Consider the following 22,500-nt stretch of genomic DNA (forward strand, 5'->3'; position numbering starts at 1 on the left):
GTGTGTGTGTGTGTGTGTGTGTGTGTGTGTGTGTGTGTGTGTGTGTACCGTGTGTGTGTGTGTGTGTGTGTGTGTGTGTGTGTGTGTGTGTGTGTGTGTGAGTGTGAGTGTGTTTACCCTGGCGGTAAGCAGCAGTGATGTCCTTAATCTGCTGGGCCGTTCTAGAAGACAGGATCTCAATCAGCACCTTCTCATCAGTCCCCGCCCCCTACACCGTGATAACAGCACACTGTCACTATGACGTCATTACACTGTCACTATGACGTCACACCGCCTGTCACTATCTGGCCAACTTGCTAAGTCAGAAACCCCGCCTAGTTCTACAATTATCCTTAACCCTAACCTTAACCACACTGCTAACCTTAACCCTAACCTTAACCACACTGCTAACCTTAACCACACTGTTAGCCTTAACCTTTACCACACTGCTAAACGTAACCCTAACCACACTGCTAACCTTAACCCTAACCACACTGCTAACCTTGACCCTAACCACACTGCTAACCTTAACCCTAACCTTAACCACACTGCTAAACGTAACCCTAACCACACTGCTAACCTTAACCCTAACCACACTGCTAACCTTGACCCTAACCACACTGCTAACCTTAACCCTAACCTTAACCACACTGCTAACCTTAACCCTAACCACACTGCTAACCTTGACCCTAACCACACTGCTAACCTTGACCCTAACCACACTGCTAACCTTGACCCTAACCACACTGCTAACCTTGACCCTAACCTTAACCCTAACCTTAACCCTAACATTTACCACACTGCTAACCCTAACCTTAACCACACTGCTAACCTTAACCCTAACCTTAACCACACTGCTAACCTTAACCCTAATCTTAACCACACTGCTAACCCTAACCCTAACCACACTGCTAAACGTAACCCTAACCACACTGTTAGCCTTAACCTTAACCACACTGCTAACCTTAACCTTAACCTTAACCACACTGCTAACCTTAACCCTAATCTTAACCACACTGCTAACCTTAACCCTAACCACACTGCTAAACGTAACCCTAACCACACTGCTAACCTTAACCCTAACCTTAACCACACTGCTAACCTTAACCCTAATCTTAACCACACTGCTAACCTTAACCCTAACCACACTGCTAACCTTAACCCTAACCACACTGCTAACCTTAACCCTAACCACACTGCTAACCTTAACCCTAACCACACTGCTAACCTTGACACTAACCACACTGCTAACCTTGACCCTAACCACACTGCTAACCTTAACCCTAACCTTAACCCTAACCTTAACCCTAACATTTACCACACTGCTAACCTTAACCCTAACCTTAACCACACTGTTAGCCTTAACCTTAACCACACTGCTAAACGTAACCCTAACCACACTGCTAACCTTAACCCTAACCACACTGCTAACCTTAACCCTAACCTTAACCACACTGCTAACCTTAACCCTAACCTTAACCCTAACCACACTGCTAACCTTAACCCTAACCACACTGCTAACCTTGACCCTAACCACACTGCTAGCCTTGACCCTAACCACACTGCTAACCTTGACCCTAACCACACTGCTAACCTTAACCCTAACCTTAACCCTAACCTTAACCCTAACATTTACCACACTGCTAACCTTAACCTTAACCACACTGTTAGCCTTAACCTTAACCACACTGCTAAACGTAACCCTAACCACACTGCTAACCTTAACCCTAACCTTAACCACACTGCTAACCTTAACCCTAATCTTAACCACACTGCTAACCTTAACCCTAACCATACTGCTAACCTTATCCCTAACCACACTGCTAACCTTAACGCTAACCTTAACCACACTGCTAACCTTAATGCTAATCACACTGCTAACCTTGACACTAACCACACTGCTAACCATAACCCTAATCTTAACCACACTGCTAACCTTAACCCTAACCGCACTGCTAACCTTAACCCTAACCACACTGCTAACCTTAACCCTAACCTTAACCACACTGCTAACCTTGACCCTAACCACACTGCTAACCTTGACCCTAACCACACTGCTAACCTTGACCCTAACCACACTGCTAACCTTAACCCTAACCTTAACCACACTGCTAACCTTGACCCTAACCACACTGCTAACCTTGACCCTAACCACACTGCTAACCTTAACCCTAATCACACTGCTAACCTTAACCTTAACCACACTGCTAACCTTAACCCTAACCTTAACCACACTGCTAACCTTAACCCTAACCATACTGCTAACCTTGACCCTAACCTTAACCACACTGCTAACCTTAACCCTAACCTTAACCACATTGCTAACCTTAACCCTAACCTTAACCACACTGTTAACCTTAACCCTAACCTTAACCACACTGCTAACCTTAACCCTAACCTTAACCACACTGTTAACCTTAACCCTAACCTTAACCACACTGTTAACCTTGACCCTAACCACGCTGTTAACCTTAACCACACTTAACCTTAACCCTAACCACACTGCTAACCTTAACCCTATCCTTAACCACACTGCTAACCTTAACTACACTGCTAACCTTAACCCTAACCTTAACCACACTGTTAACCTTAACAACACTGTTAACCTTAACCCTAACCACACTGCTAACCTTAACCCTATCCTTAACCACACTGCTAACCTTAACTACACTGCTAACCTTAACCCTAACCTTAACCACACTGCTAACCTTGACCCTAACCTTAACCACACTCCTTACCTTAACTACACTGCTAACCTTGACCCTAACACTGCTAACCGTATGCCCAACACTAACCTTAAATTAAGACCAAAAAGTACATTTCTGTTTTCATACATGTTTACGATATAGCCCATATGCAGCTTGGCCATCTACAGGTAACCATCACTCACAGGATATGACATCACTAGATCCGGGTCAAATACCTTGATGGCGTTCCGTAGTGATGTCACATCGTAGAGGATGGGCGGAGTCATCAGAGCCACCACCAGAGTCTCAAACTTTCCCCCCAGTTCACCCTTCAGATCACCTACCAGGTCCTGGAGAGAGGAGAGAGGAGAGAGGAAGAGAGGGAGAGGAGATGGGGAGAGGAGAGAGAGAGGAGAGAGGAGAGAGGGAGAGAGAGAGAGAGGGAGGGAGTTAGAGTTGACGATGCATTCTCCTCTGTGGTTGTATTGTGGTTGTATTGTGGTTGTATTGTGGTTGTATTGCGGTTGTGGTGTGGTTGTATTGTGGTTGTGTTGTGGTTGTGTTGTGGTTGTGGTTGTATTGTGGTTGTATTGTGGTTGTGGTTGTGTTGTGGTTGTATTGTGGTTGTATTGTGGTTGTATTGTGGTTGTGGTTGTATTGTGGTTGTATTGTGGTTGTGGTTGTATTGTGGTTGTGTTGTGGTTGTATTGTGGTTGTGTTGTGGTTGTATTGTGGTTGTGTTGTGGTTGTGTTGTGGTTGTATTGTGGTTGTGTTGTGGTTGTATTGTGGTTGTGGTTGTATTGTGGTTGTGGTTGTGTTGTGGTTGTATTGTGGTTGTATTGTGGTTGTGTTGTGGTTGTATTGTGGTTGTGGTTATATTATGGTTGTATTGTGGTTGTATTGTGGTTGTGTTGTGGTTGTATTGTGGTCCTCTGTAGCTCAGCTGGTAGAGCACGGCGCTTGTAACGCCAAGGTAGTGGGTTCGATCCCCGGGACCACCCATACACAAAAATGTATGCACGCATGACTGTAAGTCGCTTTGGATAAAAGCGTCTGCTAAATGGCATATTATTATATTATATTATATTGTGGTTGTGGTTGTGTTGTGGTTGTATTATGGTTGTATTGTGGTTGTGTTGTGGTTGTGTTGTGGTTGTATTGAGGTTGTATTGTGGTTGTGTTGTGGTTGTGGTTGTGTTGTGGTTGTATTATGGTTGTATTGTGGTTGTATTGTGGTTGTGGTTGTATTGTGGTTGTGTTGTGGTTGTGTTGTGGTTGTATTGAGGTTGTATTGTGGTTGTATTGTGGTTGTGGTTGTATTGTGGTTGTATTGTGGTTGTGTTGTGGTTGTGGTTGTGTTGTGGTTGTGTTGTGGTTGTGTTGTGGTTGTATTGTGGTTGTGTTGTGGTTGTATTGTGGTTGTGTTGTGGTTGTGTTGTGGTTGTGTTGTGGTTGTATTGTAGTTGTGTTGTGGTTGTATTGTGGTTGTGGTTGTGTTGTGGTTGTATTGTGGTTGTATTGTGGTTGTGGTTGTATTATGGTTGTATTGTGGTTGTATTGTGGTTGTGTTGTGGTTGTGTTGTGGTTGTATTGTGGTCCTCTGTAGCTCAGCTGTTAGAGCATGGCGCTTGTAACGCCAAGGTAGTGGGTTCGATCCCCGGGACCACCCATACACAAAAATGTATGCACGCATGACTGTAAGTCGCTTTGGATAAAAGCGTCTGCTAAATGGCATATTATTATATTATATTATATTGTGGTTGTGGTTGTGTTGTGGTTGTATTATGGTTGTATTGTGGTTGTATTGTGGTTGTGTTGTGGTTGTGTTCTAACCTTGCCGTGCAGGGTCTTGTATGCAGCTTTGATCTGCTGTCTCTGGCTGTTGCTACGGGACGTCAATACCTTCATGATGGAATCTTCATCAGTTCCTATGGCAACAACAAAAACCATAGTCAAATCTTTGGTGCTATGTTTTACTCACTCACTTTGCGAGGTCAGTCATAATATTCAGAGCACTGACCCAGTCCCTTCATGGCCTTGTAGAGTGTCTCTGCATCTTGGTTGGCGTTGAAGTTTCCACTGGCTCTCACACTGCCTCGACCAGCCTATCAGAGAACAGACACACAGGAGGACACCGGGTAATGTAGTTCAGGGTAGACCAGAGAGAACTGTGGGTAAAGTAGTTCAGGGTAGACCAGAGAGGCCTGTAGGTAAAGTAGTTCAGGGTAGACCAGAAAGGATTGTGGGTAATGTAGTTAGGGTAGACCAGAGAGGACTGTGGGTAATGTAGTCCAGGGTAGACCAGAGAGGACTATGGGTAAAGTAGTTCAGGGTAGACCAGAGATGATTGTGGGTAATGTAGTTCAAGGCAGACCAGAGAGAGCTGTGGGTAATGTAGTTCAGGGAAGACCAAAGAGGACAGTGGGTAATGTAGTCCAGGGTAGACCAGAGAGGACTATGGCTAAAGTAGTTCAGGGTAGACCAGAGAGGACTGTGGGTAATGTAGTCCAGGGTAGACCGGAGAGGACTGTGGGTAATGTAGTTCAGGGCAGACCAGAGAGGACTGTGGGTAATGTAGTTCAGGGTAGACCAGAGAGGACTCTGGGTAAAGTAGGTCAGCGTAGACCAGAGAGAACTGTGGGTAATGTAGTTCAGGGTAGACCAGAGAGGACTATGGGTAAAGTAGGTCAGGGTAGACCAGAGAGGACTGTGGGTAATGTAGTCCAGGGTAGACCAGAGAGGACTGTGGATAATGTAGTTCAAGGCAGACCAGAGAGGACTGTGGGTGATGTAGTTCATGGTAGACCAGAGAGGACTATGGGTAATGTAGTTCAGGGCAGACAAGAGAGGACTGTGGGTAACACAGCCTCATTAATAACCACCCATATTAGTAACCACAGAGACACACATTAGTGCTGGGGTGAAGTCCCAGTCTCCACTACTAATGTAATGAACCTGTTGACAGTATAAAGGGCTGGGGTGAAGTCCCAGTCTCCACTACTAATGTAATGAACCTGTTGACAGTATAGAGTGCTGGGGTGAAGTCCCAGTCTCCACTACTAATGTAATGAACCTGTTGACAGTATAAAGGGCTGGGGTGAAGTCCCAGTCTCCACTACTAATGTAATGAACCTGTTGACAGTATAGAGTGCTGGGGTGAAGTCCCAGTCTCCACTACTAATGTAATGAACCTGTTGACAGTATAAAGGGCTGGGGTGAAGTCCCAGTCTCCACTACTAATGTAATGAACCTGTTGACAGTATAAAGGGCTGGGGTGAAGTCCCAGTCTCCACTACTAATGTAATGAACCTGTTGACAGTATAAAGGGCTGGGGTGTAGTCCCAGTCTCCACTACTAATGTAATGAACCTGTTGACAGTATAAAGGGCTGGGGTGAAGTCCCAGTCTCCACTACTAATGTAATGAACCTGTTGACAGTATAGAGGGCTGGGGTGAAGTCCCAGTCTCCACTACTAATGTAATGAACCTGTTGACAGTATAAAGTGCTGGGGTGAAGTCCCAGTCTCCACTACTAATGTAATGAACCTGTTGACAGTATAAAGTGCTGGGGTGAAGTCCCAGTCTCCACTACTAATGTAATGAACCTGTTGACAGTATAAAGTGCTGGGGTGAAGTCCCAGTCTCCACTACTAATGTAATGAACCTGTTGACAGTATAAAGTGCTGGGGTGAAGTCCCAGTCTCCACTACTAATGTAATGAACCTGTTGACAGTATAAAGGGCTGGGGTGAAGTCCCAGTCTCCACTACTAATGTAATGAACCTGTTGACAGTATAAAGTGCTGGGGTGAAGTCCCAGTCTCCACTACTAATGTAATGAACCTGTTGACAGTATAAAGTGCTGGGGTGAAGTCCCAGTCTCCACTACTAATGTAATGAACCTGTTGACAGTATAGAGTGCTGGGGTGAAGTCCCAGTCTCCACTACTAATGCAGCGCTGTGGCAGGAGGCTTCTGTCAGAGAACATCTGATTAATTACATCAGTAAACACACTATCTACTGTTTACTCATATTATCAGTGTCCGGTTTGCAACTCCACCCTGGCTCTGTGTGTGTCTCTTTCTCTCTGTGTGTGTGTGTCTCTGTGTGTCTCTGTGTGTGTCTCTGTGTGTGTGTGTAAAGAAAGACAGAATCTGACAGAATCTACTATATAGACAGAAATACTTTCAACTTCATATGGAAACCACCAGAGAGAGAGAGAGAGAGGGGGGGGGGGGGAGAGAGGATGAAGAGAGAGAGAGAGAGAGAGAGAGAGGAGGAAGACAGGGAGGGGGAGGAGAGAGAGAGGAGGAAGAGAGGGAGGGGAGGAGAGGAGGAAGAGAGAGAGAGAGAGAGAGGAGGAAGAGAGAGAGAGAGAAGAGAGAAATAAAGAGGAGGAAGAGAGAGAGAGAGAGAGAGAGAGAGAGAGAGAGAGAGGAGAAGAGAGAAATAGAGAGGAGGAAGAGAGAGAGAGAGAGAGAGAGAGAGAGAGAGAGAGAGAGAGAGAGAGAGAGAGAGAGAGAGAGAGAGAGAGAGAGAGAGAGAGAGAGAGAGAGAGAGAGAGGGGGAGGGGGGAGGGGGAGGAGAGAGAGGAGAAGAGAGGGAGAGAGAGAGAAAGAGAGAGAGAGAGAGAGAGAGAGAGAGAGGAGGAATACAGGGAGGGAAGGAGAGAGAGAGGGAGAGAGAGGAGGAAGAGAGGGAGAGAGAGAGGAAGAGAGAGAGAGAGAGAGAGAGAGAGAGAGAGAGAGAGAGAGCGAAGAGGAAGAGAGGGAGGGGGAGGAGAGAGAGACCCACCCTGTCTGAAGAAAGGCCCACACACATGACTCATACTGACTTCCCCAAATACAGCCCCTACTGCTCCACACTCACTATGGTTGTCTATAAACTAGAGTTCCTTCCTTAGAAGCATTCCAACTGACTGTAGTTTATTATACTCAGACTAACCAGGCGTCCATCCAACCTTTCATGTGACTAAAGCACATGTCGGATAAAACAATGTCATCACAGACTTGATGGAAACAGAAAATGTCAGTAAACTGTCCACATGTTAACTAACTAAACAAATAAATACGCTTAAACAAATAAATACGCTAAACAAGGTGGGATCTTTTTGTGTCTGTAAAATTAATTTTGCGAGAAATGGAGGTGGAAACGCTTTTATGCGGAAATATTGACATAACCATCATATTGGAAGTAAGCTTGGAGTCACGTGATGACATGTTGTGTGGTTCTCCCACTACGACTCAGGAAACCATGGTTTATTAGGCTACAGATGAAATAAGTTATGATAAACCTCACAGGGTGGTGAAAGTGCACGGTGATGAGCTTGATGCTCCTTTCCGATATTGAGGGTCTTATTCTGGTGACATTATCAATTATGCTTGGCTGCAGTTTGACAAATTAAAATAATCTGCCTCTTTTGTCCATAATAATCTTATCATGTAGGCTATACCCGCACAGTATCTGCCAGCTGCTGGCTAGAGCGCACGTGCCAAGCCCAGAGACAGTATCTGCCAGCTGCTGGCTAGAGCGCACGTGCCAAGCCCAGAGACAGTATCTGCCAGCTGCTGGCTAGAGCGCACGTGCCAAGCCCAGAGACAGTATCTGCCAGCTGCTGGCTAGAGCGCACGTGCCAAGACCAGAGACAGTATCTGCCAGCTGCTGGCTAGAGCGCACGTGCCAAGCCCAGAGTGGGAACACTCGCTATATAAAACAAAACATTTTGTGAGAAAAACCATCAGTAGAGTTGAAAATGCGCTGGGAACCCATTTAATTTTGATTTATTTGTTTGCCAACAAGTCAATTTGATGGAAACATCTCTGATGGGAAAATGCACATATTGTTTTTATGCGTATTTTAGAACATTCACATAAAGATCTGTTGCTAATTGGATGGAAACCTCGCTAGAGTCACGTCTCAGTCTCAATGATCAGGCACCCAAAACACACAGATCATCTGTAGCTTCAACGTCAAGTGAAGTTCATTGGAGGAACAATAATCTTAAATGTTTTGGAGAAACTCATCCTAGATGCACTAAACACTACTATAAATCAGCCTAGCCTCAAATGATCTCCCTCCATTCTACTGGTCTAGTGTAATAACCTATTCTATAATGATCTCCCTCCATTCTACTGGTCTAGTGTAATAACCTATTCTATAATGATCTCCCTCCATTCCACTGGTCTAGTGTAATAACCTATTCTATAATGATCTCCCTCCATTCAACTGGTCTAGTGTAATAACCCATTCTATAATGATCTCCCTCCATTCCACTGGTCTAGTGTAATAACCTATTATATAATGATCTCCCTCCATTCTACTGGTCTAGTGTAATAACCCATTCTATAATGATCTCCCTCCATTCTACTGGTCTAGTGTAATAACCCATTCTATAATGATCTCCCTCCATTCTACTGGTCTAGTGTAATAACCCATTCTATAATGATCTCCCTCCATTCTACTGGTCTAGTGTAATAACCTATTCTATAATGATCTCCCTCCATTCTACTGGTCTAGTGTAATAACCCATTCTATAATGATCTCCCTCCATTCTACTGGTCTAGTGTAATAACCCATTCTATAATGATCTCCCTCCATTCTACTGGTCTAGTGTAATAACCTATTCTATAATGATCTCCCTCCATTCTACTGGTCTAGTGTAATAACCTATTCTATAATGATCTACCTCCATTATACTGGTCTAGTGTAATAACCTATTCTATAATGATCTCCCTCCATTCTACTGGTCTAGTGTAATAACCTATTCTATAATGATCTCCCTCCATTCTACTGGTCTAGTGTAATAACCTATTCTATAATGATCTCCCTCCATTCTACTGGTCTAGTGTAATAACCCATTCTATAATGATCTCCCTCCATTCTACTGGTCTAGTGTAATAACCCATTCTATAATGATCTCCCTCCATTCTACTGGTCTAGTGTAATAACCTATTCTATAATGATCTCCCTCCATTCTACTGGTCTAGTGTAATAACCTATTTTATAATGATCTCCCTCCATTATACTGGTCTAGTGTAATAACCTATTCTATAATGATCTCCCTCCATTCTACTGGTCTAGTGTAATAACCTATTCTATAATGATCTCCCTCCATTCTACTGGTCTAGTGTAATAACCTATTCTATAATGATCTCCCTCCATTCTACTGGTCTAGTGTAATAACCCATTCTATAATGATCTCCCTCCATTCTACTGGTCTAGTGTAATAACCCATTCTATAATGATCTCCCTCCATTCTACTGGTCTAGTGTAATAACCTATTATATAATGATCTCCCTCCATTCTACTGGTCTAGTGTAATAACCTATTTTATAATGATCTCCCTCCATTCTACTGGTCTAGTGTAATAACCTATTCTATAATGATCTCCCTCCATTCTACTGGTCTAGTGTAATAACCCATTCTATAATGATCTCCCTCCATTCCACTGGTCTAGTGTAATAACCTATTCTATAATGATCTCCCTCCATTCTACTGGTCTAGTGTAATAACCCATTATATAATGATCTCCCTCCATTCTACTGGTCTAGTGTAATAACCTATTATATAATGATCTCCCTCCATTCTACTGGTCTAGTGTAATAACCTATTCTATAATGATCTACCTCCATTATACTGGTCTAGTGTAATAACCTATTCTATAATGATCTCCCTCCATTCTACTGGTCTAGTGTAATAACCTATTCTATAATGATCTCCCTCCATTCTACTGGTCTAGTGTAATAACCCATTATATAATGATCTCCCTCCATTCTACTGGTCTAGTGTAATAACCTATTCTATAATGATCTCCCTCCATTCTACTGGTCTAGTGTAATAACCCATTCTATAATGATCTCCCTCCATTCTACTGGTCTAGTGTAATAACCCATTCTATAATTATCTCCCTCCATTCTACTGGTCTAGTGTAATAACCTATTCTATAATGATCTCCCTCCATTCTACTGGTCTAGTGTAATAACCTATTTTATAATGATCTCCCTCCATTCTACTGGTCTAGTGTAATAACCTATTCTATAATGATCTCCCTCCATTCTACTGGTCTAGTGTAATAACCCATTCTATAATGATCTCCCTCCATTCTACTGGTCTAGTGTAATAACCTATTATATAATGATCTCCCTCCATTCTACTGGTCTAGTGTAATAACCTATTATATAATGATCTCCCTCCATTCTACTGGTCTAGTGTAATAACCCATTCTATAATGATCTCCCTCCATTCCACTGGTCTAGTGTAATAACCCATTCTATAATGATCTCCCTCATTCTACTGGTCTAGTGTAATAACCTATTATATAATGATATCCCTCCATTCTACTGGTCTAGTGTAATAACCTATTATATAATGATCTCCCTCCATTCTACTGGTCTAGTGTAATAACCCATTCTATAATGATCTCCCTCCATTCTACTGGTCTAGTGTAATAACCCATTATATAATGATCTCCCTCCATTCTACTGGTCTAGTGTAATAACCTATTCTATAATGATCTCCCTCCATTCTACTGGTCTAGTGTAATAACCCATTATATAATGATCTCCCTCCATTCTACTGGTCTAGTGTAATAACCTATTCTATAATGATCTCCCTCCATTCTACTGGTCTAGTGTAATAACCTATTCTATAATGATCTCCCTCCATTCTACTGGTCTAGTGTAATAACCTATTCTATAATGATCTCCCTCCATTCTACTGGTCTAGTGTAATAACCTATTCTATAATGATCTCCATCATTCTCCTGGTCTAGTGTAATAACCTATTATATAATGATCTCCCTCCATTCTACTGGTCTAGTGTAATAACCTATTCTATAATGATCTCCCTCCATTCTCCTGGTCTAGTGTAATAACCTATTCTATAATGATCTCCATCATTCTCCTGGTCTAGTGTAATAACCTATTCTATAATGATCTCCCTCCATTCCACTGGTCTAGTGTAATAACCTATTCTATAATGATCTCCCTCCATTCTACTGGTCTAGTGTAATAACCTATTCTATAATGATCTCCATCATTCTCCTGGTCTAGTGTAATAACCTATTCTATAATGATCTCCCTCCATTCTACTGGTCTAATGTAATAACCTATTCTATAATGATCTCCCTCCATTCAACTGGTCTAGTGTAATAACCTATTCTATAATGATCTCCCTCTATTCTACTGGTCTAGTGTAATAACCTATTCTATAATGATCTCCCTCATTCTACTGGTCTAGTGTAATAACCTATTCTATAATGATCTCCCTCCATTCTACTGGTCTAGTGTAATAACCCATTATATAATGATCTCCCTCCATTCTACTGGTCTAGTGTAATAACCCATTATATAATGATCTCCCTCTATTCTACTGGTCTAGTGTAATAACCTATTCTATAATGATCTCCCTCCATTCTACTGGTCTAGTGTAATAACCCATTCTATAATGATCTCCCTCCATTCTACTGGTCTAGTGTAATAACCCATTCTATAATGATATCCCTCCATTCTACTGGTCTAGTGTAATAACCTATTCTATAATGATCTCCCTCCATTCTACTGGTCTAGTGTAATAACCCATTCTATATTGTGCTCATTCTGTCTGTTGTTCTGTGTTCATACTGTCTGTTGTTCTGTGTTCATACTGTCTGTTGTTCTGTGTTCATACTGTCTGTTGTTCTGTGTTCATACTGTCTGTTGTTCTGTGTTCATACTGTCTACTGTTCTGTGTTCATACTGTCTGTTGTTCTGTGTTCATACTGTCTGTTGTTCTGTGTTCATACTGTCTGTTGTTCTGTGTTCATACTGTCTGTTGTTCTGTGTTCAGACTGTCTGCTGTTCTGTGTTCATACTGTCTGTTGTTCTGTGTTCATACTGTCTGTTGTTCTGTGTTCATACTGTCTGTTGTTCTGTGTTCATACTGTCTGTTGTTCTGTGTTCATACTGTCTGTTGTTCTGTGTTCATACTGTCTGTTGTTCTGTGTTCATACTGTCTGTTGTTCTGTGTTCATACTGTCTGTTGTTCTGTGTTCATACTGTCTGTTGTTCTGTGTTCATACTGTCTGTTATTCTGTTAGTCAACTTACCATTGTGGTAGATTGGTGATAGTTGGTTTGATTAGGAGAAGGAGGTGGGGTCTGAAAAGAGAAACGCACTCAGAATCACAACCTAGACGTTTCAAAAGCCGTCAAAAACTTTTCCACTTTTAAAGCCAATCATTGATATTATCCACTAGATGACCACTAGCAGGCGCTGTGTTGAAGCCACTGTGCCTCCATCTTGGAACTCCCTCACCGTTGCTATTCATGTCTACTTTCATTTTTTGCCACATTTATTCTACTACAGACACCTTAATGCATACTTTTAAATTATATTATGTGAGCTAAACACACAAATAAGAAAACATTAAAACATTTTCCTTTAAGTATAATTTTTAGAGATTGCTAAATGTTTTTTGTTTTTTTTAAACTTTAAATTCATGTCATTGTGTCCTTGAAACTGTAGAATTCCATTCATTCCTAAGGAGAACTGCTCCTACTGGGGAGGGCCAATATGGACCGGTGGCTTCAATGCCTCTCAAGGCCAATACATAGAATCTGCAATCCAGGGTTTATATACACGTCATTGGCAGTAACCCAGTCTGCCTTCAATTTGAGTTACTTAATGAGAGGGGGCAGCACTGAGCTAGCCTGCAACGTCACTTCCTGGAGAAGCTCAAACTGCACAAGTTATGTTTCCATGGCTGCGTTTAGACAGGCAGCCCAATTCTGAAAATGTTTTCACTAATTGGTCTTTTGACCAATCAGATCAGCTCTGAAAGAGATGTGAAAAGATCCGATGTGATTGGTCAAAATACCAATTAGTGGAAAAAATATCAGAATTGGACTGCCTGTGTAAACGTAGCCCGTGAGATGCCATCTTAAAACAACTCAATTTAACTTCAATGTGCTGTCACATTATCTGTGGGTTTGTCCATTCGTTTCACAGTCATTGGGCGCGTTTGAGTGGTAAGGCGAAAGCGACCGACTGTAGACGAAAGTGGAGGAGTGAAGTCGGGGGGAGGTCCATCTGCAACAGCCGAAAGTCAGACACTGATGTGGTTTTCCAACAGCAAGGCTCAGATCAACATGGCAGTGTTGTCCTTGTTTATAAACGTTTTTAAATAAACATGTCTCCAACCCCCCCATATCACACACACTCACAAACTGAAATCATGTGCACATTGTACAATCAATTAGTGAGAGAGAGACTCAAAACATCACATTCATTTGTGTATATATCCACTGGATACATGAATCACGGCAAAGTTAGTTCCTGTTTCAGTCACGTCTTTGGTCACGTTAGTGTGAGTAAAAAATATAACTTTGGTTTTAGAATGTGTATGTTTATCCAGTCGGATAAACACTCCAATCAGCCTCCCCGACCGCTCGGAGGCGTCTGCATGGTCCTAAAGCACTGTTGCCTCATTTTGTATCACGTTCCAATTTTTGTCCAACTGGGGGGAGGGGACAAAAATACAATTTCAGAATGTGGGGCTCCCCAGTGAAAGTCGCGCCCCTGTTCATCCACCCACAATGCAGGCGATGGCTGCAGGAGGAAGCTGGGGAAGAGGAACTGCAGAAACGTACAGTCGACTGCAGTCGAAACTTCATGACCTCCGATCACATGATTTCTGTAGAGTTCATGCAGTCGACATGTAGGCACTAGTCAGACAATTTTTATCCCCCCATAATGCAACACACGTTGAAAGACTGTGGCCAACGGTAGGTCACCGACTTGACAAAAGTGATCTGCTCGAACGCGCCCACTGGTTCACACACAGGTGTTCAGGGCTGGGCCAGATAGCTAATTAGCACAGGTGTTCAGGGCTGGGCCAGATAGCTAATTAGCACAGGTGTTCAGGGCTGGGCCAGATAGCTCATTAGCACAGGTGGTCCCTCTATCTTCTGTAAACCAGCACTGTAACATGGAGATGTGGCCAACACTAACCCTATAAACGTTGTATAGTCATTTAACCTTCAGTGTTTTATAAAAATATTTCTCGCTGAAAGGGAAGCGTTTTAACATTCAGAATGAGTGTTGGGGGTTTTAATAAAACTCCCCCCGGCTAGAAGACACTATCATCAATAGGCGCTAAAGGTAGTTAGCGTATGAATGTGTTAGCCCAGGGGTTCCCAAACGTTTTAAAGTGATGTAATCAACGGCCAATGTTTACTTTTTAAAATTGGGGCTATAACAGTCTATTACAAATCACTCTGACAGTACTTCTGACAGTATTTCAATCCTAAGGAAGTATGGTTTGAAGTGGCATCTGAAACGCATCAGAAAGGCATTGGGAAGTTCAGAAGATCATCAGGCAATACTTTTGTATGATCTTCTGTGTAGAAAAGATTCAGAACATCATTGAGGATGTTATTTTCCCCCCGAGTCTGATTTAGTGCCTGGTCTAGTCCACTCTGTTTCAGAAGACACATACTGTATGTGTTCCTGAGAGTCTTATCTTTTAGTGATCGGGTCAAAATATTTTGTAGTTTAAACGGTTGGAAAAAATAGACCGCATTTAGCCTACCGGAGGTTGTTAACATAACCCCGGTTCTATGAACCATCTCAATTGTATTTATTTATTTAGTCCATAATGTGATAGAATCCTGGTGTATCTCACCGCTCACACAATAAACATCAACTGTCTGATCCACCTTAACAACTCAAACTCACTATCTGATGTTGTCGGTTAACAACAGCGGTAGAAACTTACCGGAGATCGAGTCTGCAGTCTGCACCGGAGCTCAGTGAATGGAGAAAGAGAAAGAGAGAGCGCAAGAGGGACGGTGAGAAAGTGGAAAAACAAATTCCCTGAACCCGACCCCACCCTATGTGACTTAACAGCTCACACACAGCCACTCGTCAAACTGGCTGAAGGAAACGGTTTGTAAATGTGTTGTCTGACTGTAGTGGCTTTAGGGGACTTTTATTAAACAGAAACGGGGTAAATAGAGATATGACGCCTCTACGGCTAATGAGAACAGATGTTGGTAAGTAATGATGATAATCAAGGAGCGTTTCACCACGTCTAGTTGAACTAACCTTCCAATGAGTTGCATTATTTTCCAGAGAACGCACAGAGCCCCCGAGTTGATTATCCGTTGTTTTTTTTTTTACCATGTCTATAATTTAACACATTTGCCACCCTAGAAATGTGTTCACATCAAGCAAGTTTACTAGATAGCTACAGTAATTGCCTTGGTAACCAAACAAACAGATTTGCTAATTTAGCTAACCAAACCATCAGGCTTAGCCAATGATGGGTGTGTTCATAAATTCAATCTGGAGCGCCAGAGTGCGCTCTGTGCGTTTGTAAATTCAGAGCGTTCTCCCCTCACTGGGGCCATTTTACTCGACCTAGCTGAGCTGGCTAGGCTGTTTTCCTGTTATCCAGAGCGTTGGTGCTGGCAATTTATTTAGGCATTTTTTTGCTGATGTCACGGTTCAGACAGACGACCAGAGGACCACAATTGCGTCACACCAGAAAGTTTATTAAAACTTAAGGGAAAAGGGAAGTAGGGAGTGAATGAAGGCTCCAGGGGTAACAGGGATCCCGTCCAATGTGCTGGGTCTGTGCCCCCCCCAGTGGCAGCGATGCGTCCTATGAAGCCGGTGGTGGGTGGTCCAGAAGTCCTGGGGGGGGGAGACACAGACACAACAGGGCGGATGAAACAAGGCAGCAGTACAGTTCAAGGGAAATCCAAAATACGTAGTAGCAAGGCAGAAGGCTGGTCAGAGTTACCGGGATTGAAGAGTAGTCAGGAGTCGTTATGGCAGAAGCAGGTCTGGATCTCCTGGGGCAGAAGAGTATCCAAAAATCAGGCAGGTCCGGGGTCACAAAACCAGGGTGAGCCAGAAGCGCGAGCAAACAGGTTCCGGGTGTGAGCTTTGCAGACGATCTGACACCGGAGAGCTGAAAGACAGGGCCTTAAATACTGGGAGAGGTAGTGGGTAATGATGCGCAGCTGGCAGAGTAATTAGAGCAGAGCAGAGCAGGGACAGGTGGAGCTAGTTAGGCTGAGTAGAGAGAGTGGTGAGCAGAGTGGAAGAAAATTAAGGTGGTAACCCGGTGGAGTGAGAGGCTCATGACAGCTGATGTTTACTGACACATCTACTCCATTTGGTGGGTGTGGCAGGGTTTGGCTAGAAGCAAAGAGGGATGGAATTGAAGGGCAGCGGTGCATTTTGAACCCACAACCCAAACCCCTTTTCAACTGCTTGTTCAGAACGGCACTATTTCCATTTAATTGAATGTTGCATTAAACATTGTTTTACTGAACACAGCTCTGGTGAGTTTTCTACTCCAAAGTTAATTAAAATTAAATGAAATGTTCTCCATTTGAAAAATATCATTTTCTACATGTCTTATTGGTGCTTATGAATTGACCATGTTAAATGTGACTGTACTTCTTCATTTGTTACCAGTTAGCTCACAGAGTTAGGGGTTTGATAAGAACAGACAGAGAAAGAGGAGCTATTGCTCCATTCTCCTTACAAGCCTTGCACAACTTTTTTTCCCCTCACAAACCACGGCCTCTGAGGACCGGGCCAAACCAAATGCATAATTGGCAGCGGGGGGATCCATTAATAAAATTAGGAATTGAGTTGTACTGTGTAGTGTAAAGCCACAGAAAGCCAGTAGCTACGGTGGGAAAATAATTTCCGATCCATCATGGTATATTAGTATATTATTGAGGGGTTCAAATTGTCCTGTCTCTAATATTAGGGGGTCATGACCCCCCTGTCTCCCCTCAAGTTACGCGCCTGGGGCCAACCATCTTTCTGGTAGACAGAGGATGTAGTGATGAATAGATACACACACACACACACACACACACATACACACACACACACACACACACACACACATATACACACACACACACACATACACACACACACACACACACACACATTCACAAACACACATACACACACACACACATACACACACACACACATTCACAAACACACACACAAACACATTCACAAACACACACACAAACACACACACACACACATTCACAAACACACACACACACACACACATTCACAAACACACACACACACACATTCACAAACACACACACAAACACACACACAGCCAACGCTGTGGTGTCATGTACACTGAGTGCACAAAACACTAGACAGACTGACCTGGTGATCCCTTATTGATGTCACCTGTTAAATCCACTTCAATCAGTGTAGATGAAGGGGAGGAGACAGGTTAAAGAAGGATTTTAAAGTATTGAGACAATTGAGACATGGATGTGTTCCATTCAGAGGGTGAATGGGCAAGACACAATATTTAAGTGCTTTGAACAGGGTATGGTAGTAGGTGCCAACCGGTTTCTGTCAAGAACTGCAACGCTGCTGGGTTTTTCACGCTCAACAGTTTCCCGTGTGTGTCAAGAATGGTCCACCACCCAAAGGACATCCAGCCAACTTGACTCAACTGTGAAAAGCATTGGAGTCAACATGGGCCAGCATCCCTGTGGAACACTTTCGACACCTTGTAGAGTCCATGCCCCGAAGAATTGAGGCTGTTCTGAGGGCAAAAAGCGGGTTGGGTTGGGTTGGTGCGGGGGGTGTAACTCAATATTAGCAAGGTGTTCCTAATGTTTGGTCTACTCAGTGGATAAAGAGATAAACCCTGTCCTCTGCTGTGCCCTGATTGGATAAACCCTGTCCTCTGCTGTGCCCTGATTGGATTACTGCTGATGAATAAACCCTGTCCTCTGCTGTGCCCTGATTGGATAAACCCTGTCCTCTGCTGTGCCCTGATTGGATTACTGCTGATGAATAAACCCTGTCCTCTGCTGTGCCCTGATTGGATAAACCCTGTCCTCTGCTGTGCCCTGATTGGATAAACCCTGTCCTCTGCTGTGCCCTGATTGGATAAACCCTGTCCTCTGCTGTGCCCTGATTGGATAAACCCTGTCCTCTGCTGTGCCCTGATTGGATAAACCCTGTCCTCTGCTGTGCCCTGATTGGATTACTGCTGATGAATAAACCCTTTCCTCTGCTGTGCCCTGATTGTATTACTGCTGATGATATCTGGAAATGTGCATGTACACCCTGGTCCATCTACTGCTGCTAGCCCCAATTCTGACCTGTGCTCTGATATCTGCTTCACTGATTTCTGCTCTCGTAAAAGCCTGGGTTTTCTGCACGTTAACACTACAAGCTTATTACCTACAATGTATCAATTGAAAGTGTGGGTTCACAGCTCCAATCCAGATGCGTTGGTCATTACTGAGATGTGGTTAAGAAAGAGTGTTCTGAACACTGACGTTAACCTTTCTGGTTAGAACCCTTTTCAGCAAGACAGATCTTCCAAAAGGTGGTGGAGTGGCAATCTTTACCAAGGAACACCTTCAGTGCTCGGTTGTCTCCACCAAGTCTGTCCCCAAACAATTAGATTAGCTGGTTAGCTCTCTCTTGGTTCCTTACACTGTCTGAATTTGTCCTGTCCTGTTGTCCTAAACTGGGACATGCTTAAACCACCTGACCAAGTCTTACAACAATGGGACTCCCTAAATCTCTCTCAGATCATTACCAATCCCACAAGGTATGACTCCAAACACCCAGAAAAGGCTACTCTCCTTGATGTTATCCGCACCAATAATCCTGATAGGTGTCAGTCTGGTGTTTTCTGTAATGACCTTAGTGATCACTGTTTTACAGCCTGTGTTCATAATGGCTGCTCAGTGAAACGACCTGTCCTGATTTGTTATAGACGCTTGCAAAAAAACTTTAATGAGCAAGCCTTCCTTCATGACCTGGCCTCTGTAAATTGATATAGAATCAGCATGATCCCCTCTAGTCGAAGACGCTTGGACCTTCTTTTTTTGATATTTTCAGTGGTGTTGTTAACAAACACGCCCCCATAAAGAAAATGAGAATTATAAACAGGTTCAGCCCCTGGTTTAACCGTGATCTGGCAGAGTTACTCCACCTCAAGAATTCCATTTGGCGAAAGGCTCGGCTACCGCATACTCAGGCTGACTGGCTCTCGTTCAGGCAAATGAGAAATAAGTCCACTCAGGCTATCCGGAAGGACAAAGTTAGTTACTTTAAGGAGCAGTTCTCTCTCTGTGGGTCTAACCCCAAGAAGTTCTGGAAAACGCCGAAAGACCTGGAGAATAAACCCTCCTCCTCACAGCTGCCCATGTCTCTTAATGTTGACGATGTGGAGTCATACCTTGTGGGCGGCGGGTAGCCTAGCGTTTAAGAGCGTTGGGCCAGGTCGCTGGTTCGAATCCCAGAGCTGACTAGGTGAAAAATCTGTCTGTGCCATTGAGCACCTAACCCTAATTGCTCCTGTAAGTTGGCTCAAACCCATTAAGAAGGAAAGAAATTCCACAAATTAACTTTTAAGAAGGCACACCTGTTAATTGAAATGCATTCCAGGTGACTACCTCATGAAGCTGGTTGAGAGAATGCAAAGAGTGTGCAAAGCTGTCATCAAGGCAAAGGGTGGCGATTTAAAGAATCTCAAATATACTACATGATTCCATATGTGTTATTTCATAGTTTTGATGTCTTCACTATTATTCTACAATGTAAAACATAGTAAAAATAAAGAAAAACCCTTGAATGAGTAGGTGTGTCCAAACCTTTGAATGGTAGTGTGTGTGTGTGCGTGTATGTATATATCAGGTCAAGCCTCTTATGGGTTAAAAATTAAGCAAATCGACCTTATAATAGGTAATTATATATATATAAGCAAATCAACCTTATAATAGGTAATTATATATATATAATTACCTATTATAAGGTCGATTTGCTTAATTTTTAACCCATAAGAGGCTTGACCTGACGAAGATCTGTATTTGATGGAAACATTGTTATTAAAGGTGGTTTATGGGAGCAATGTCAGTGTGCAGGTCTACTTCCTTATCCCAGAACCCAATGTCAGTGGGCAGGTCTACTTCCTTATCCCAGAACCCAATGTCAGTGTGCAGGTCTACTTCCTTATCCCAGAACCCAATGTCAGTGGGCAGGTCTACTTCCTTATCCCAGAACCCAATGTCAGTGGGCAGGTCTACTTCCTTACCCAGAACCCAATGTCAGTGTGCAGGTCTACTTCCTTATCCCAGAACCCAATGTCAGTGTGCAGGTCTACTTCCTTACCCAGAACCCAATGTCAGTGGGCAGGTCTACTTCCTTATCCCAGAACCCAATGTCAGTGGGCAGGTCTACTTCCTTATCCCAGAACCCAATGTCAGTGTGCAGGTCTACTTCCTTACCCAGAACCCAGTGTCAGTGGGCAGGTCTACTTCCTTATCCCAGAACCCAATGTCAGTGTGCAGGTCTACTTCCTTATCCCAGAACCCAATGTCAGTGTGCAGGTCTACTTCCTTATCCCAGAACCCAGTGTCAGTGGGCAGGTCTACTTCCTTATCCCAGAACCCAATGTCAGTGTGCAGGTCTACTTCCTTATCCCAGAACCCAATGTCAGTGTGCAGGTCTACTTCCTTACCCAGAACCCAATGTCAGTGTGCAGGTCTACTTCCTTATCCCAGAACCCAATGTCAGTGGGCAGGTCTACTTCCTTATCCCAGAACCCAATGTCAGTGTGCAGCCTTCTGTTCTTTTCAACTTATTTAAGGATATATTTTACTGAACGTTTCAAGTATACTTCCTTAGCCCAGAACCTAAGTTATTTAAATATATAATTTAGGCCTAGACTAGGGACTATATCACTGTGGCCAGTTTATTTTCTTTCTTTCTGTTTTTCTTTGTCTTCTGCCCACATCTCATCATGTTGCAATACAAACTTTCTCCATTTAATTTGAATATACATATATTTGCCTGGCATGTAAATGAAATGTAAATGAATAAAGGTTGATTTCATGAAGACCGAGGAGAAGCAGCCTGTGGCATTACATGACATTACATCCCCACAACAGAAACAGGGATAATATTATATCAGGGTTGGGGTCAATACCATTTGAGTTTGAATTTCAGTGTACTTCCTGAATAGACTGGAATTGTTTGTCTGTCAGATGTTATTTTAGATGACTGCGTATCATGTGTTGTTATAATCACAATAAAACCTCAAACTACGGATCAATGAATAAAAGTTTAAACAGTTGTGTCTCCTAGTGACCATGTGATCTCACTACACAGACACAGACAGACACGTCTCACTACAAACCTGCTATTAAAATCTTTATTACGTCTTCACTGTTGCCTTACAAACAGTAAAACATTAAAAACAGTCTTTGGTTGTTATATTACTGATATATATAAAATGACTTCTGGCATTAATATGACTTTAATGCTGTAGATATGAAGCAGAGTAAAGCTGGAAGGATGTTAGCTACCTGACAGAAACACACAGGGTTAAAGTCTTATCACTCATAACCTATCACAGGGCTGCACTGGGGCCAGCAGAGCTCTCCTATTGGCTGACACGGGACTCAGAGAGTGATTGACCGCTAGAGGGGCCAGTCAGAGCGGAGGTCTCTCCGGGTCCCGCCCCCCTTCAGGGGTCATCGCCACGGTTACGCATCATCGCCACCACAGAGCAGGAGGAGGGCCTTACGGTAGTCACCAGAAGTATCACCCTGAAACACACACACACACACTTACTCATAGAAGCAGACCATATGTAAAGTCTATAGAAAGAGAGGTAGAGGCAGAGAGAGAGAGAGAGTGAGAGAGAGAGGTACAGAGAGAGAGAGAGACAGAGAGAGAGAGAGAGAGAGAGAGACAGAGACAGAGAGAGAGAGAAAGAGAGACAGAGAGAGAGAGAGAGAGAGAGAGAGGTACAGAGAGAGGGTGCGAG

General features: G+C 43.2%; 2 protein-coding genes across 2 annotated transcripts in view; both read right to left on the reverse strand.

Annotated features, from left to right (window-relative positions):
- The window catches only part of LOC311113951 (annexin A5-like), a gene marked incomplete at its 3' end in the record, with an annotated part of 15,687 nt that extends 178 nt beyond the window's left edge, over positions 1 to 15,509 (reverse strand). Inside the window, exons 1-6 of the mRNA XM_084189224.1 lie at positions 15,418 to 15,509; positions 12,749 to 12,799; positions 4,688 to 4,772; positions 4,501 to 4,595; positions 2,903 to 3,016; positions 118 to 208 (exon numbers count right to left, since the gene is read on the reverse strand). Coding sequence (XP_084045350.1) covers positions 118 to 208; positions 2,903 to 3,016; positions 4,501 to 4,595; positions 4,688 to 4,772; positions 12,749 to 12,751 — 388 coding nt within the window. The remainder of the gene's footprint in view (positions 1 to 117; positions 209 to 2,902; positions 3,017 to 4,500; positions 4,596 to 4,687; positions 4,773 to 12,748; positions 12,800 to 15,417) is intronic.
- Positions 15,510 to 21,587: 6,078 nt separating this feature from the next.
- LOC311113952 (annexin A5-like) overlaps positions 21,588 to 22,500 on the reverse strand; it is a gene marked incomplete at its 5' end in the record, with an annotated part of 18,937 nt that continues 18,024 nt past the window's right edge. The window contains one exon of the mRNA XM_084189225.1: positions 21,588 to 22,279. Coding sequence (XP_084045351.1) covers positions 22,217 to 22,279 — 63 coding nt within the window. The remainder of the gene's footprint in view (positions 22,280 to 22,500) is intronic.

Source organism: Coregonus lavaretus (assembly GCF_964263955.1).
Source record: "Coregonus lavaretus genome assembly, contig: HAP1_SCAFFOLD_4934, whole genome shotgun sequence".
Taxonomy (NCBI): Eukaryota; Metazoa; Chordata; class Actinopteri; order Salmoniformes; family Salmonidae; genus Coregonus; species Coregonus lavaretus.